The 15,505-nt window shown below is 48.2% G+C and overlaps 1 protein-coding gene across 5 annotated transcripts in view; it reads left to right on the top strand.

Moving 5' to 3' along the window:
• HNF1B (HNF1 homeobox B) overlaps positions 1-15,505 on the top strand; it is a 55,727-nt gene that overhangs the window by 19,758 nt on the left and 20,464 nt on the right. For all 5 annotated transcript variants that reach the window (XM_055326688.1, XM_055326678.1, XM_055326670.1 and 2 more), the window contains exon 5: positions 12,499-12,659. In XM_055326688.1, coding sequence (XP_055182663.1) covers positions 12,499-12,659 — 161 coding nt within the window. The remainder of the gene's footprint in view (positions 1-12,498; positions 12,660-15,505) is intronic.

Genomic DNA, 15,505 nt, shown 5'->3' with positions numbered 1-15,505 from the left:
ATGTAGCAGGAGGTCAGGTTCATAAGATGACCCTGAATTTCCTGGAGGGCATTTTTCACCTTTAATTTAAGGAGGCGTGAGCACCCTGCTTGTTAGTAATTAGCCCTGGGAACCTGCCAATTAGAGGGGGTGTGGCCCATTCTTGGTGTAAGCCCAATCTGAGAGGCTTAATGGCCTTTGTTCTTAGGAGGGAAGCTCCCCCAAACCTCAAGCAAAAAGAGCAGTAGGAAGGGGAGGGTGAGCACAACCCCTGCAATGAATGTGGGAAAACCTCAGAAGCTCCAAGGACTGATTTCCTGGAAGCTAGTTCCCTCAACCTGTGAGCCTGCATCCGCCTTACACCTCTTCCTGTTGCCCTCTGCTCTGGCTGCAGCAGCCCCACAAAGGCACAACTGTGTGGGTTTAGCCATGGAGGTGTCAACCAACCATCTCTACTGCTTTCAGGAAGTCAAGAACCAACTTTCTTAGGACCCATAGTCGTGTCCTTCCCAGGTTGGAGGAACACCATGCAGATATCTTTTAGGGTTTAATGACTCTCCAGAGGGAAGTCTGCATCTCCTGAGGCAAGCTGGTTATAAGTAGCCCCATACCTGGACCATGCTCAGAAGGGTGTATCTGGGGGGTAGCACCCCAAACAGGCTAGGGCTTAATCTGTGGTTCTTTCACCATCCGGTGGTTAGTCTCTTTGAACCTCAATGTCTTCATCTATGAAATAGGAATCATAATACCTATCTCCTGAGGGCTGTCAAGAGGCTGAAGTATGATCACTGGCCCAATGCCAAAGCACAGTGCCTGACAAGGAAGGTCTTGAGGCATTGGCTCAGGAGCCCTCAGAGCCTTGAGAGGGAGGAAGGGCTTTGGGTTTCCCTGGGTTCTTAACGGGGGTGTGGCTTGCAGTTTTACCCTGGAAGTTTCCCTTTGCAGGAATTCTGCTTCTCATTCGAGACATCAGAAACCATGAAATCCAAGAATTGGCAAGACCTGTGTTTCTCACCTCCTTCTTGGGCCACATAAAAGGCATCTAGGGAACGCATTAAAAACACCTGTGTCTCCCCTACCCACACCTTTTTAGAATCAAAACCTGGCATGGGGGGGTGGGGTCAGGCCCAGGAACTTAAAGTCCCTAAGAGATTTGGAGGTACGGCCAGGGCTAGCTACCACTAGGCTAGATGGAACAGGAAGGTCCTACAGGGGTTGATGATTATCCTGATGGCCCTCTGCTGAACCAGGAGAGGTAAGGCAGCTGAGGGAAGGGCTCTGGACTCAGCTTCAGGAAATCAGAGCCGGGAACGAGCAGAGGTGACCTTGGGCCAATCACTTAACTTCTCAGGGATTCTGGCAAATGAGGGCATTGGACCTTTCAGCTCTGCCAGGTTATTATTTGGAGATTGTGTGTAGTAGCAAGTCTTGGGGCCTGGGACTCTGCTGCTTGAAGTAGCAGAGGGAGGTTGGCCATTGTGATATCTTATTGTTAAGCTCATCATCTGTCTCTCTCATCGCTCCTTCCCCACTTCAGGAACTGTGTGCTGTTACAATCCTTCCACCTTTATTAGGGACCATTAGAGCTTTACAGCACCAGCAGATTGGGTGGGGCCAGTCACAATAAACAGATTTATAATGGGTGTAAATGAGACACCTATCGCTGCTAGAGGTTAACACTTTCAGGGCCTTTGAGTGGCAGCTTGCGTGCCCAGGCCTTCTGGCCCTGACCGCTGCAGGGAGCCTCTTCCTGGTCAGCACCTATTGGACCAGGTTGGTGATAAAGCCCAGTAAATTCTTGCTCAGTGAACCTCTGAATGACATCTCCCATTCGTGTAACGTCAATTTGCACAGTGGGCACAAAATAGTTGCTTAATTTATCTCAAGATGGTTTACAAATGGAAACAGAACAAGCCACCGCCCCCCTCTGGAGAATCCTACTGCCAAGTGAAGTCTAGGGTTTGCATCCCTAAGTGGCAAAGAAAGAGAAACCAAGTAAGTCAGTTCTCTCGGTGAGGAAAGTAGTTCCTCAAGTCTCTAGAACTGTGTATGCATTCTGAATGGTGGAATTCCAGGCTGTACCAATATCTAAGCCCAAACGCTTTCTTCACCACGCTGTCTCCAGTCACACAGCTGGCGCCTGGCACATGGTAGACGTCCCATGGATCTGAGCACTGATGAGATCTATTATAGACGGCTTCTTGTCCAAAAGCTTAATGCACAAATCTGCTGTTTTATAATCTGTCATTCAGTTTTAGAGTTAAACTGAGCAGGGAATTTGTTTCATTTTACATAACATAGTATATGTTATTATTTAAAGCATATGTTCCCTTTTCTGGACATACTATCATCCTGCTCTGCCTTCATTGATGCTGCTTAACCAAAATACACAGCAGCGCACATACACAACCTCCAACGTTAAACACTACCAGAAAGTTTTCAAAGAGCGTAATATTATCCATTCTCCCTTAATGTTCTGGTTTAGTTTCTACTAGTTTCGTTTACTAGCTTCATCTAGTCTACTGGTTTAATTTAGTTCTACTAGTTAGCTGAATGTTCTACTAGATTAGTTGTTCTTATAATCTCCTGCCAGCATCCCTTGGGCAAGAAAAGAGTGAGAATGGCTCTTCCTGAGTTTCTGTTGAGTCACCTGAGGTCTAGAAAAGGACTTTTTGCAGATCGGAGTCATTTGGTGAGATGGCTCTAAGCAGCCACTGTCCTCTGGTAGTGCTCCCTGAGCGCTTTGCTAGTGCAGCTGTTCAGTGGAAGCCAGGAACCATCCAACCTCCAAAGCCTCAGTGCCCGGCACCTGGTGCTGCCTGGGACCAGCATCCATGAGCTGATGACCCATGGCTATCTGTCATGATGATGGTGATAGTGATGAGGCTGCTGCCGGAGCTGCCCCCGCGACAGCGATGAAGAGGCTGGGGTCTGGCCAGGCAAACGCCCATAACAAGGCGGCTCTGATGCTTGCCAGGCCTCAAAGGATCTTCTCCCTGGGTGTCACTTCCCAGCAGGGCCCTGCTTATGAATAGGTCGCAGTGGAAAACCTCTCCTTTCTAAGGCAATTTTATGAGCCCTTCAGTCACAATACAGATGTCTGTGTTTAGAACGTTACTTTTGTGTGGACACCCAGTGGCTCAGTCTGCTGATGGCTTTATAGCCTTCCCCCGCTGCCCAGACCCACTAGAAGCATCATCATTCTCCTTGCCAGCCAAGCCCAGGGGCCTTTGTTGCAGCCACATTACCCCACCTCGCAAAGGCTGCCTCTGAGAAAAGAGACCCCAGGAGCCAGACCGTGGCCGGGCTCCGTCTGTCCCTAAAGCCTTTAGGCCTAACGATGCCCGCCATTAACCCTTCTTGGGTTTCCTTCGACTTCCTTTGGAGAAAAAGGCATTTAAGTGACTCATGTTGCCATGGTAAATTCCCATTAATTGATCCTTCCCCAGAGTCGACCCGATGAGCCCCAAACTGGGATCCAACAGGGTGAGTCTAAATTTGGGGCTCCCACCCACAGCCCCAAACCTTTAGAATTGGTCAGCCTGTGCTCACAGAAGCACCCATTCCTATCCCCCTTAAAGCACCTTTGGAAATGGGTGTTCTGCTTACACTTCAGAAGTCAGGAAGGCGTAGGCTCCCCACAGGGACCCATTTTACACCAGGTAAAGCGCTGCCCAAGACCCCTGCTGCTTCATCTGTAATACCCTGCCCTGCACCCACCTCGGGCCTGCAAACACCAAGTCGCCCAAAGTGTCAGTGCTGTTTCTACCTTGATAACGTTTTACTCTTTCTCCTTCTCCCTTCCTTAAGAGGCTGGCCTCCCACTAACCTCAGCAAAGCCAGGAGACCTAGAGGAGACACGTATACACCACTGCCACTTCTCCACCGCTCTGCTCAACAGACTGACAGTGTGGAGTCCAGTCAGAGTTGAAAGTGTAGGTCATTTGTTCATCAGCTGCTCATCCCACCGGTATTTACGGAGTGCCTACATGAGCTAGGTTCAGGGTACCTGGGGGGCTCAGTCAGTTAAGCGTCTGCCTTCCGCTCAGGTCATGATTGTAGGGTCCTGGGATTGAGCCCTGTGTCAGGCTCCCTGCTCAGTGCGGAGCCTGCTTTTCCCTCTCCCTCTGCCCCTCCCCACCATTCTCTCTCTCTCTCTCTCTCTCAAATAAAAATAAAATCTTTATTTTTTTAATTAGTTTTTCTTTTTAAAGATTTTATTTATTTATTCATGAGAGTCAGAGAGAGAGGCAGAGACATAGGCAGAGGGAGAAGCAGGCTCTCTGCAGGAGCCTGATGTGGCACTTGATCCCGGGCCCTGGGATCACACCCTAAGTCAAAGGCAGATGCTCAACTGCTGAGCCACCCAGGCATCCCAAAAATAAAGTAGTTAAATAAATAAATAAAAATAAATGGGTGAGGCTCTGTGGGAGGTGCTGAGGACACAGTGGAGAAGGCAGGAGAGGTCCTGCCCTCATTGGGCTTATAGTCCAGTGAGACACAGAGCCAAGCAACAAGTAAAATCATTTCAAACCATCAGTGGGTCACAATGGAGGTTCAACATACCTGGAATTGGTTTGGGGCTTCTGGGGAAGAGAAAGAAGGATCAGCTTTGGAATACTACTGGCTTGTAGGAGACCCTTAGCAAGAGGTAGTAAGAATAACCTCTTCCTCTTCGAACCTCAGTTTTCCATTCTGTCAAATGGGCTTTCCATGACACACAGAGAGCAAATCGTGTAAAGCACTTGCAGAGGTGAGGACTTCTCAAGTTCTCAAGTGCCAGCCTGGGTTCTTTCACATGTAGCCGCGGCCTCCCTGGCTGAAGTGCTCATTGCAAATCATCTGATGTTTGCCTGTAGAGACTGGCTCTCGGGTAAGGACCAGGCGTGGTGGCTGGGGCAGACCTTGTAGGGAGGAAAGGCAGAGTTTCTCTTGCCCTTCTACCTCCACACATGTGTGATTTTCTCAGGCACCTTGTGCATGTTAGCTTCTGTTTCCCAGCCAAGATGGAAGACGACTTTTTTTCCCCTCTTCTTCTCTTGGCTACATTTGCTTTGATTTTTATAAGAAAACCAGTTTGTGGGCTTCCCTTAAGTATCACTCAACTTTTACTCCTTGAGCTCAAGAATGTTTACCGTCCCCACAGGCCTGTCTGTGTTTCTCCTCTTATGAACTGGCCTTCTCACTAAGTCACCTCAGGTAGAAAGCAATGTGGAATTGAAACCGGCCTAGTGTTTAAACTGCTTTCATCTTGCATCAGCTTTTTCCTCTCAGGCTTTCAGATTTTTAATCTCCTAAACTCTTTGCAAACATTAATCTTTATTCCCAGAGAGGAGGCAATCTAAGGCCTGGCAGTGGTCCCGTGTCACTGATGAGGATGCTGAGGTAGCAGTGCCATCTCCTTCATTTAAAGCTTTTGGTTCTGGGTTCCCAGTTGCAAGCCAGGGAAGGGTGCACATTCTTTTATCCCAGATGAGTGTCTTACAAGTTTTCTAGACTGAATCATTTGTATCTCTGCCTCTTTCCTCAAGAAAGCGACTCCTGGGGATCCCTGGGTGGCTCAGTGGGTTAGCACCTGCCTTCAGCCCGGGGCGTGATCCTGGAGACCCAGGATTGAGTCCTGTGTCGGGCTCCCTGCATGGAGCCTGCTTCTCCCTCTGCCTGTGTCTCTGCCTCTGTGTGTGTGTGTGTGTGTGTGTGTGTGTGTGTGTGTGTCTTTCATGAATGAATAAATAAAAATCTGTTTTATAAATAAAAAAAAAAAGAAAGAAAGAAAGTGACTTCTCTTTGGGAAAAGGGGCAATGGATTTCTGAGAATGCATTACAATAGGGTCCATCAGGACTGGCCTAATTCCTCCTGGTCCCCTCCCCGGCCCTGTGTTTTGGCATCGTCGGAAAGACAGCTCTGTCTGCCCATAATTGATGGACAGAGTTGTTTCCTTTTCTCCTTCACACGCTCCCTCATGCCTGGGCTTAAATTCCCAGTTTCTAGACCCAACAGGGTTGGGCTGTGCTCTGCATGAGGTTAGAAACACAGGGGAAGAATGTGTGTGCCAGAGCTCTGGCTAGTTGAGTAATGTTTACTCTGTTGGTGGCTGGGACGCTCATTCGTGCTGGCAGAGGTCCATCAGCCGGAGGAACATTCCTGCATTATCAGGGATGGGAGATTGGCTTTGAAATGTCAAGGGTGAAAGGCATCCCACCAGATTCTGGGTGCAACTCACAGACCCCAGTAAAAAGGACCCCCTGGCTTCAGAGCCTAAAGCCACATGGGGCCATGCTGAGCCTCATGCTGCCGAGGAGGCAACACCTCCCTCTTCCCACTTACTATATAAAAAGAGTGACTCTGGTCATGCTCTCCTGGCTGACATTGCTCTACTATTTGCCCAGCTTTTTCTCTCCCTGGAAAACCCGGTGCTTCTCTAACCTTATTCGTTCATCATTCTGGCTTCCAAGGAAGGAAGATCCATATGTCCATCTTGTAGATAAAAATACCAAGACCCAGGGCAGCCCAGGTGGCTCAGCGGTTTATTGCCGCCTTCAGCCCAGGGCATGATCCTGGAGACCCAGGATTGAGTCCCATGTCAGGCTCCCTGCATGGAGCCTGCTTCTCCCTCTGCCTGTGTCTCTCCCTCTCTCTCTCTCTCTCTCTCTCTCTCTCTGTGTCACTCATGAATAGATAAATAAATAAATCTTAAAAAAAAAAAAAAAAACCACACAAGACCCAGAAGTTGACTGGCCCAGAATCATCAAGACAGAGAAACAGAAAGAGAAAGAGAGAGAATATTAGTTTCAAGTGTCCAGATGCTGATTGACTTCTGGAATTGTGGAATTCTGGCTGTTTTTAGAAGTGCTAAGAGAGTTGTAGTTCTCAGCCCCAGAAGAACAAGTTTCTGAAAAATCCCTGTGGTTAGCAGGTCCTCTCCTGGGTCCTCCTGCATGACAGTTGTGTCTGTCTTTTGAACACAGGTGCACAGTCAGTTCTATAGAACCCGACATTTACATCATAAAAACCACCATGCTCTGTAAAGTCACGCAATAAAAACCATGGGATTTATGGGGGAAAATTGGGTTAAAGGCACCCTACTCAAAACTTCTTCAGTGACACCCTTTAAAAAGATAAGAATCTAATAAAAACAGCAGAGTTTTATACCTGTTAAATAGTTAGGAAATGCATAAATGCCATACAATAATAAATACAGCATTTTACCTTAAACAAGTCCTGAAGTTTGCCTGCGGAAGCAGATGTCCAAAGGGCTACAGCTTGTGAGTTAACATGAAGTAGGGCGGAGGACTGTTGGAAATTGGAGGGAAAGCTGTAACTCCAGATGTGGATGGACATGGCATATAGCACATGCAGGGAACTGATGGTAGCTGATAGCCGGTAGATGCTTGAAGAGTATGTGTACGTGTGCGCACGTGCATGCACACTAGTGTGTTTAATGTTTTCCTGTGTGACTCTGCTCAGCTGGGTGCAAGTTTCTGAATTCCTCAAGTGTGAAGTTCATGGTATGCTCAGATTATTCCATAATGTATCAATAGATTTAGAACAGATCTACACTTAATACCAGTTGCCGCAGGGCTGGCTGTATTTTCTCCTTCTTCCAGAAGGGATGATCCATTGCTCTAGAGCTTGGATGCTCAAAGCAGCTGCAGGCTCATTCCTTCTTTCAGTAAATATTCACAGTCCCAAGCTCTGTGTTAGCCTCTGAGGATGCAACAATGAGTAAAAAGCCATCCCTTCCTTTAAGAGGGAAAGAAAAGTATCCTATCATAGCAACATTATAGGGCTGAGTGACCAACTCCTGTTGTAAGGGTCTCAACTGCATGTAAAATACAAAAGGGCAAAGCAGATAACTACCAGATGAATCAAGGAAAGCTTCATAGAGGAGGTGCCATTTAGCCCTCTTAAAAAGATGTAGAAGGGAAGAGCTTTCCAGGCAGAGGGAACAGCAGAAGGGTCTCAGCTGCATATAAAATACAAAAGGGCAAAGTAGATGACTACAAGGATGAATCAAGGAGAGCTTCACAGAAGAGGTAAAACTTAGCCCTCTTAAAAAGATGGAGAAGAAAGGAAGAGCTTTCCAGGCAGAGGGGACAGCAGAAGCCAAGGCACTGAGGCAGGAGATGGCAGGTGCCCTGACACGACTGTATGGGATGTCATGTGAAATGATGCAAATAAGGGGCTGCAGTCACAAAAGCCTAATTCTGCTGATCTTTACTAGTGGGGCTTTTCCAGAAGGCAGTGAGGGGCCATCATAGGTTTCCAAACAGGGCAGTGACATGGTGCAAGTTTGTTTTAGAAAGAAATCCCAAGCCGCAGCAGTGTGAAGAGTGCCCTGGAGAGGTGGATGCTGGTGCAGGAAGCAGAACGTGGAGATGCTGGCTTCTGGAACCATGAGCTTTGTTCAAGTTTTGATACTTCTGACCAGTCATATTGGATAGAAATTGGATGAGTTGTCTCTGTCCCACATGCCATCGGGAATTCAGAAAGAGCCCCAAAATACAAAGGTGTAGGAACAGGTGAAATAGGTCAGCGCCTCACAGGGATCTCAGGAATGTCTCTAGATTCTAGCTGGGATGACTTTTGCTACTGGACACACTTGCTATGGTTCCTGAGACCAGTGATGGGGACATGGCCAATGAATACCTTGAGCGAAGAAGTGAGTGCAAGGTACAAGGTCACCTTCTGGATTATCATATCTCCTATGGGGCCCTCTGAGGCTGTTATTAACCTGGCATCTTTGGTTGGTCAGTATTAAACTGACCTTTGTGGTATATTTGTGTTCAAAGCTTATAGGGGTGAAAGAAGAAAGGAAGAGGTCATTCCACCTTCCTAGCACAGTACCTGGCATGTAATAGGTGCTCAATAAAGTTTTGTGAACTCAGCCTTCCTGAAAATGTCTATAAGACAAAGACAATACCAAAGTAGAAGGAAGTGAGGTATCTTGGACAACTGTTCTATGCCAAGCATGTTCTGGGGACTTTCACATCCCTTAAATCATTCATCTTCTTCCCAGTGACCTGAGGGACAGAGATTGCTAACTGCAAAGAAACCGAAGCTCGGGGTGGTTAAGTAGCTTCCCCAAGGTCACACAACTAATATGTGGTAGAGCCAGGATTTAAACCCAGGTTGCCTGACTCCAGAGCCTCCTCCACTTTCCTTCTCTGAAGCGCTCTTCTGAGTTTGTGAAATACACAAGGACCTGGCCTCTCTTTCCTCTAATGAGAACACCTATTCTTGGTGGATCGCCAGCAGATATCTTGTGATACACCTTTCACCTCCACACCCCCTTTAAGGTGGCTGCCTGGGTCCAGAGTGATTGCCAAACTCCTGGTGAGAGGAGCACCGGTGGGCAAAGTTACAGGCGAATCTGGAGCTGGAAAAAAGCAGCCCCCTGCCTCGCTCCCACCACATTCAACAGTGATAACAGCTCCCTCCTAAAGCGGGCAGTCCTCTGGCTCAGTGATGAGGAAGTTGGAGTTCACCCAGTACACTGATGGCAAAGCTGAGATCACACAGGGATCTCCTAGCCCCCAGCCCGATGCTCTCCCTTAGCCAGAGGTCTAGGCTCATGGGTCCTTAAACAGAGCAGCCCCACCCTTACATTTCTCGTAGAATGAAGTTCTGCTGGGGTAGAAAACAAGGTTTGAAAACCACAGCAGCCGTGGGCTACACTGTCTGGGTTCTAACAAATGGTTCCTGCCCCTCATCTGCCAGGCTCCCTCCTAAAAAAGGCTTTTGTTTCCTGCGGATAGCCTTGGTTAATTATTTTTAAATAAATAATTATGTAGCCTGCAGTAGGGGAGAAGCCTTCCCGTGACCCATATTTGATCATCAGAGGACTGGCCGTCTCCCTCCGGCCAAATTAAATAGGCTAAAACCAGAGTCTGTTTGACTTGAGGCTGAATCGATGGTGGAGACAGGCTGGGAGGTGAACACACACCTAACTCCCAGCGTTATCACTGCTCTCTCAGGAGCAGAGCATCTTGGGGAGGTAAATAGCTGGCCAGGGAGTCAGAGAAAGCAGGAGAAAACAGGGTGAAGTCCAGTCCCTCCAAAAGGAAAGAATGAGAGGGGCAGGAGCCAGGCCTGCCTCCCAAGTTGCTTCCAAGGCAAAACATCAGTGCTTCCACAAGGTAGGATTCTTTGGGAACTATTCTTCACGAACGGGTCACTCCATTCAGTACTTAAGAGTCTGCCCTAAGTTGTCTAGAATCCTAGAGTCTTAGGGCAAATACCCTGGGGTCCATCTCCATACTAACTCCCTCTCTACCTAGAATTACCATTTATTTAGCATTATGCTAGGGAATTTATAGATATTTTCTCTTACCTCAAAATAGCCCTGTTAAGGAAGCATTCCCTCCATCGCATGAGATATGGCTATGGCACAAGATCACACATCTCCTAAGGGCAAAGTCAGGATTCGAGCCTGAGTTTGGCTAGCTTCTGAGCCAAACTCAGCTCCTGAGCAGTCTCCCCTTTGTGCCTCCTTGTCAGAAAATCCTTCCTGTTACTGACTAAATCTGCCTCCCTCTTTTCCTTTGGATCTGTTCTGCCTCCCAAGCTCATAAGGCACACATCTTTCTTCTTCTCCATAACAACACTGTGAGCTGTTGGACACCTCCTGCCAGGAGCTCAGTGGGAAATGTGACTGGAAAAAAAAAAAAAAAAAAAAAGAATCTCAGGTGATCCAACGAGATGAAGTAGAAGGGGGTAAATTGGAGACCTTGGGGCTGCTGATAACATGTGGAGAAACATGGGCAGGGCTGCTCAGGGGGTGTTGGTTTGGAGGCAGGGAAGCCTTTCCTCCTTTTAGCTTCATAGTTCCCATTCCCCCTAAAATGCAGTGCCCTAGACCAAGAGCTACTATATATGCCAGTGCTGTCCCACTGCCACTACCACCCCCACCAGCAGCCCCTAGACTCAGGATGAGCCAACCACCGATAGAAGAAGGCATAAAGCCACTCTGAGTCAAGCAGATTGCTCTCAAGGGTTAGAGCTTTGCCTTGGCACTTGTCTGTTTCCTTCCCGGCCCTCTGAAGCTCTTGGTCCTATCAGCTTTGGTCATCCTTTGGGCCATGCCAAGAAAACTGGCTTGGTCTGCTCTTGGCAAGCTTCATCTTAGTGATTTGGAAGCTGCCGGTTATGGTGGCTTGTGTGGCCCCTGGGGAGGAGTGGGGGTGTTGTAGCTTCATCTGGCGGGCAGGGCTCCAGGGGGAGCAGGAAGCAGAGCAGCAGGAAACAGACCAATAGAATCAGGATACTTCATACAACGAGGGTGAATGTGAGAAAAGCTGGCAAAAGGAAAAGTGCAGCTGGCCCATCTCTCCAAACAATTGCATGCCTAGAGCATTTGGTCTCATCCCTTTGCAGGGAGAAACAAAGTCCCTTAAACCTTTGTACTGAATCCCAAGTGAAAAGCAAGAGCATGGTCTTTGCAGGCTTTGAGCTTAGGGTGAGATGTCCCAGCGATCCCCAGCTCTGTCTTTGGCCATTTCAGGGGGCACATTCAGCGGGACTTTGACTCTAAACGAAGGAGCCAGGCTCTTTGCACCTCCCCCCCTTTGGCTTCCTTCAATAGGCTACCTTTTGCTTAGCATTTGCCCTTTCCTGAGTGCAGACCTCTGTTTTGGTTCCTGAGCGAGAAGGAGGGTCAGAGCCTTGAGGCCGTAAACATGTGTGGTTCTCCCCTCCCTTGCAGACCAAACTGCAGTGGTTTACTAAAGCATCCACACCCGGCCTGCATGTGCTGCCTGCCCTACCTCCTGGCACACGCGCCTTCCCCTGGGCCCTGGAAGTCAGCCAAATGGGACCCCATCAGAGGAATGTGAGTTGCAGAGCCAAAGACTCCCAGCTGCAGCCCCATCCCTGTCCTGCTCTGCCCTTGTCCCCTCAGGGCCTCTCAGGCTCAGCCAAAACCATGGTGCACAGAGACTTGATGCCTTTTGCTATCGCTCTTGCAGGGGACCTTGGGCAAGGGTAGATATGGGTCTTTGTAGAATGGGTCTACTCACTCACACTTTGCAGCCCTACATTGCCAAGAGATGCCAGGGAAACATTTCTAGAAGGCATTTCAAAGAATAAAAGAAATACTCTAGCCAGGAAGAGAGGGCCAATCTCAGCCCCTAAAACCTGAAAGAACCATGCTAAAGCAACAACAATCAGAATCCTTTCATTTGTTCTCCTTCCTCCCTCCCTTCCTTCCTTCCTTCCTTCTCTCCCTCCCTCCCTCCTTCCTTCCCTTGACAGATATATTTTGAGGAGTAACCAAGTGCCAAGGTACTAGGGCTTTAGTAACAGACAAAACAAAACAGATAAAAACGTCCTGCCCTCGTGGAGCTTACATTCTGGAATCAAAGTGGAGGCCAGGCCACCTTTACCCTAGAGAAAGATGGCCAGTGTTTCTTGTAGGTAGACAGGGGAGGAAGAAGGCAACTTGGTATTCTCATTATCCGCCCTCGCAAACAAGGGGAGTGAGCACTCATGTCTGCTGTTGGGTCTGGGTTGTTTTGCAGGAGTGCGCTACAGCCAGCAGGGAAGCAATGAGGTCACTTCCTCCTCAACAATCAGCCACCATGGCAACAGCGCCATGGTGACCAGCCAGTCTGTTTTACAGCAAGTCTCCCCAGCCAGTCTGGACCCTGGCCACAATCTCCTCTCACCTGATGGTAAAATGGTGAGTACACCTGGGCCATTGTAGCTGTGGAGCTGATAAGATAAGAGGCAAAACAAACACAACTTCTCACAAGGCCTGCCTCAAACAATGAGCCATTGTAGCCCCATAGAGGAAGATGGGGGCTGTCCAGAGTTGGAACGGAAAGGTAGAACCAGTGACCCAGCCTTTGGAGGGTGGAAGAGGTGTTCAGTTTGAACCTAGCCAATAAATCTGACAGAGTTCTGCTCTCGTTTTATTGATTGAATGCCTCATAAAGGAGCAAGCCGGGTGGGACACTGTTTGTTTTGGGGGTGCCAATGACATTTGTGTTGATAAAATGTTCATTCATACCCCCACCACCAAGGCCTCCAAAGCCAGTTTTTTCACCTTAGAGAACACTTCACTTTGAAACAAGCCCCCTCTTTCTTTTTACCACCCCCTGGTCCTAGCAAGGAGAGAAATCAAGTCAGGACTTAGGAGGTGGCAGGAGGTGGAGAGAGGCTTCTTGAACTGGACATCCAATGGCAAGTCAGTGAAGAGCACAGCACAGAATGGCAGGTGGGGTGGGGCAATGCTTGCAGGGTGAGCAAGAAACACCGACTTTGAAGTGCCAGTGAACAGGGTTCAAATCCTAGCTCAGGCACTTAATAGCTGTGTAGCCTTGGGCAGGTTACGGAACTACTCTAGGTCTCTCTTTCTCAACTATAAAATGGGCGTAGTAACAATACAGTTGTTGGGGGAACAAATGGGCTAATGAGGGGAAAAACTTGGCACGGTGTTAAATATTCAAGAAATGATAGCGGTGGTGGTGTTATGTTAATGTCAGTGTTACTCTCTTTAAATGAAGTTTTCTGTGGTCACCACAGCCTACGCCCAGATGTAAATTTAGCACACTCGATGAGGAATAGACTCTTTGAACATTCAAGGCTCTAATTCCCTAGGCACACAAGTGCAGGGGAGCGCAGCGGGTGAGAGAGACAGGCATTACGACACTAGGGAGGGCAGGAAATGGAAAACTTTATTCTTTGGGTCATGCTCTGTGTTTCAGTGGGGGAGGAGCTGCAGGTTCCTGGCTTTCACACTCAAGGTGGAGCTGCACACATTCCCTCAAGTTGTCTGACCCAGAGGCAGGTGGGGGCCAGAGCGGGGGTGGGGGGTGGGGGTGGGGAAAGGGAACAGGGAGCAGATGCCATTTCAGCTCTTGACGTGTGTGCTGTGTAGGCAACATAGGAATGGTAAGTCACAGGTGATTGAGTTCCCATATCCCTGGAGGGAAAACAAAGTGTAGTTTCCAAGGGGAGCGCTAGCCCAGGTAGTAGTCTGTGCAAATGAACTACTCTCCCCCTTACCCCTTCATAGGGGTGTGTGCAAACGAAAAGGTGCTCCTGGGGAGGCCTGTTGTAGTCTCCTTGCCCTTCCCGTCATCCCCTATGCTTCTTCTTCATGAAGAACAGTCTGTGTGGCTACCTTGAAAGAGGCACAGGCAAATCTTCATGAGTCACTTTGAGACCCCAACAGGTTAGGGCTTAGGATTGCCCAAGGGGATCCCCATAAGAGGGGAATCTTATGAAAGAGGTCTTGACTTAGTCTTGCCAAGTCTCCATTCCTCTTGCTGGAAGGTCCTTCGGGTTTCCTTTTGGATCCTGCTGCTCTTTCTCCTAAGAGGGGAGTGGCCTCACCCCAAGCCAGAGCTGCTCCAAAAGCAGCTCACAGACATGCTTTTCACTTCCTGTTCTGCTCAGCAGTGCCCTAATGGGCAGTAGATTATTGGATTGATGATTGACCAAGAGAGCACACCTCAACGTTAGCAAACACCTGGGAGATTGTTTGCAGGGACTGGCTTTTTACTAGGCTCCAACACCCTGGCTCATATGTGATGTCACTGTTACTGGATGCCCCAATGCAAGAATATGTTCTCTGTTAATATATAACAGGCCCATCACAGATTGTGGTCCACCAAGGCAAGAGCAAAATATGGTTAAAAATAATGCAAGCAAGAGAACCAGTATGTCCATGTCTTGGGCTCTGCTGTTTATCAGCGATAGGATGGATGTGGCTTAACTTCAGCTTCCTCATCTATAAAATGGGGAATAATAATGCCTGCATCATGGGGTTGGTGTGAGGATGGCTTGTAGCACTGCTGTTCTTTGAGTAAGCCTTATGGAGTGCAAGGAGTAACAGTCTCTTGTGTATTGACTTTTGTAGGATGTGAATTCAAAATCTTCCCAGGGATTAGTTTTGGAAATATTGCTGATCCATTGAGTTTCCTTTGCACTGTCTGTTCCCTCTCCCATACCCAAATGCATAGACAAAAAGCTGGATAGATTTAGGGTTGCAGTTTGTGTGTGTTGAACATTGCGGTTTTTTTTTAAAGCACGTACTAGGGGGCACCTGGAGGGGCGCAGTCGGTTAAACATCAGATTCTTGGTTTCAGCTCAGGTCACAATCTTGGAGTTGTGGGATTGAGCCCCACATCGGGCTCTGTGCTCAGCGCATAGAGTTTGCTTGTCCCTCTCCTTCTGCTTCTCCCCCCTGCTCACACACTCTGTCTCTCTCACTCTCAAGTAAATAAATACAATCTTAAAGCACAGACTAAGGTGCCTGGCTGGCTCAGTAGGTAGAGCATATGGCTCTTGGTCTCAGGGTAGTGAGTTCAAGCCCCACATTAGGCATAGAGTTTACTTGATAAAAAATAATAATAAATATTAAAAAGCACATACTGGATACTTTCACAGTTTCAAAGCAGTATGGCCTAACAGTGAAGAGCTCAGGCCTTGGAGGCAGATGGCCTGCTTTTAACACCAATACTACTTTTTTTTTTTTTAAGATTTTATTTACTTACTCATGAGAGGCACAGAGAAAGAGAG

The sequence above is a fragment of the Nyctereutes procyonoides genome, unplaced genomic scaffold (genome assembly GCF_905146905.1).
Source record: "Nyctereutes procyonoides isolate TBG_1078 unplaced genomic scaffold, NYPRO_anot_genome, whole genome shotgun sequence".
In the NCBI taxonomy this organism is placed as follows: Eukaryota; Metazoa; Chordata; class Mammalia; order Carnivora; family Canidae; genus Nyctereutes; species Nyctereutes procyonoides.
This window is presented reverse-complemented; position numbering and strand designations above follow the sequence as displayed.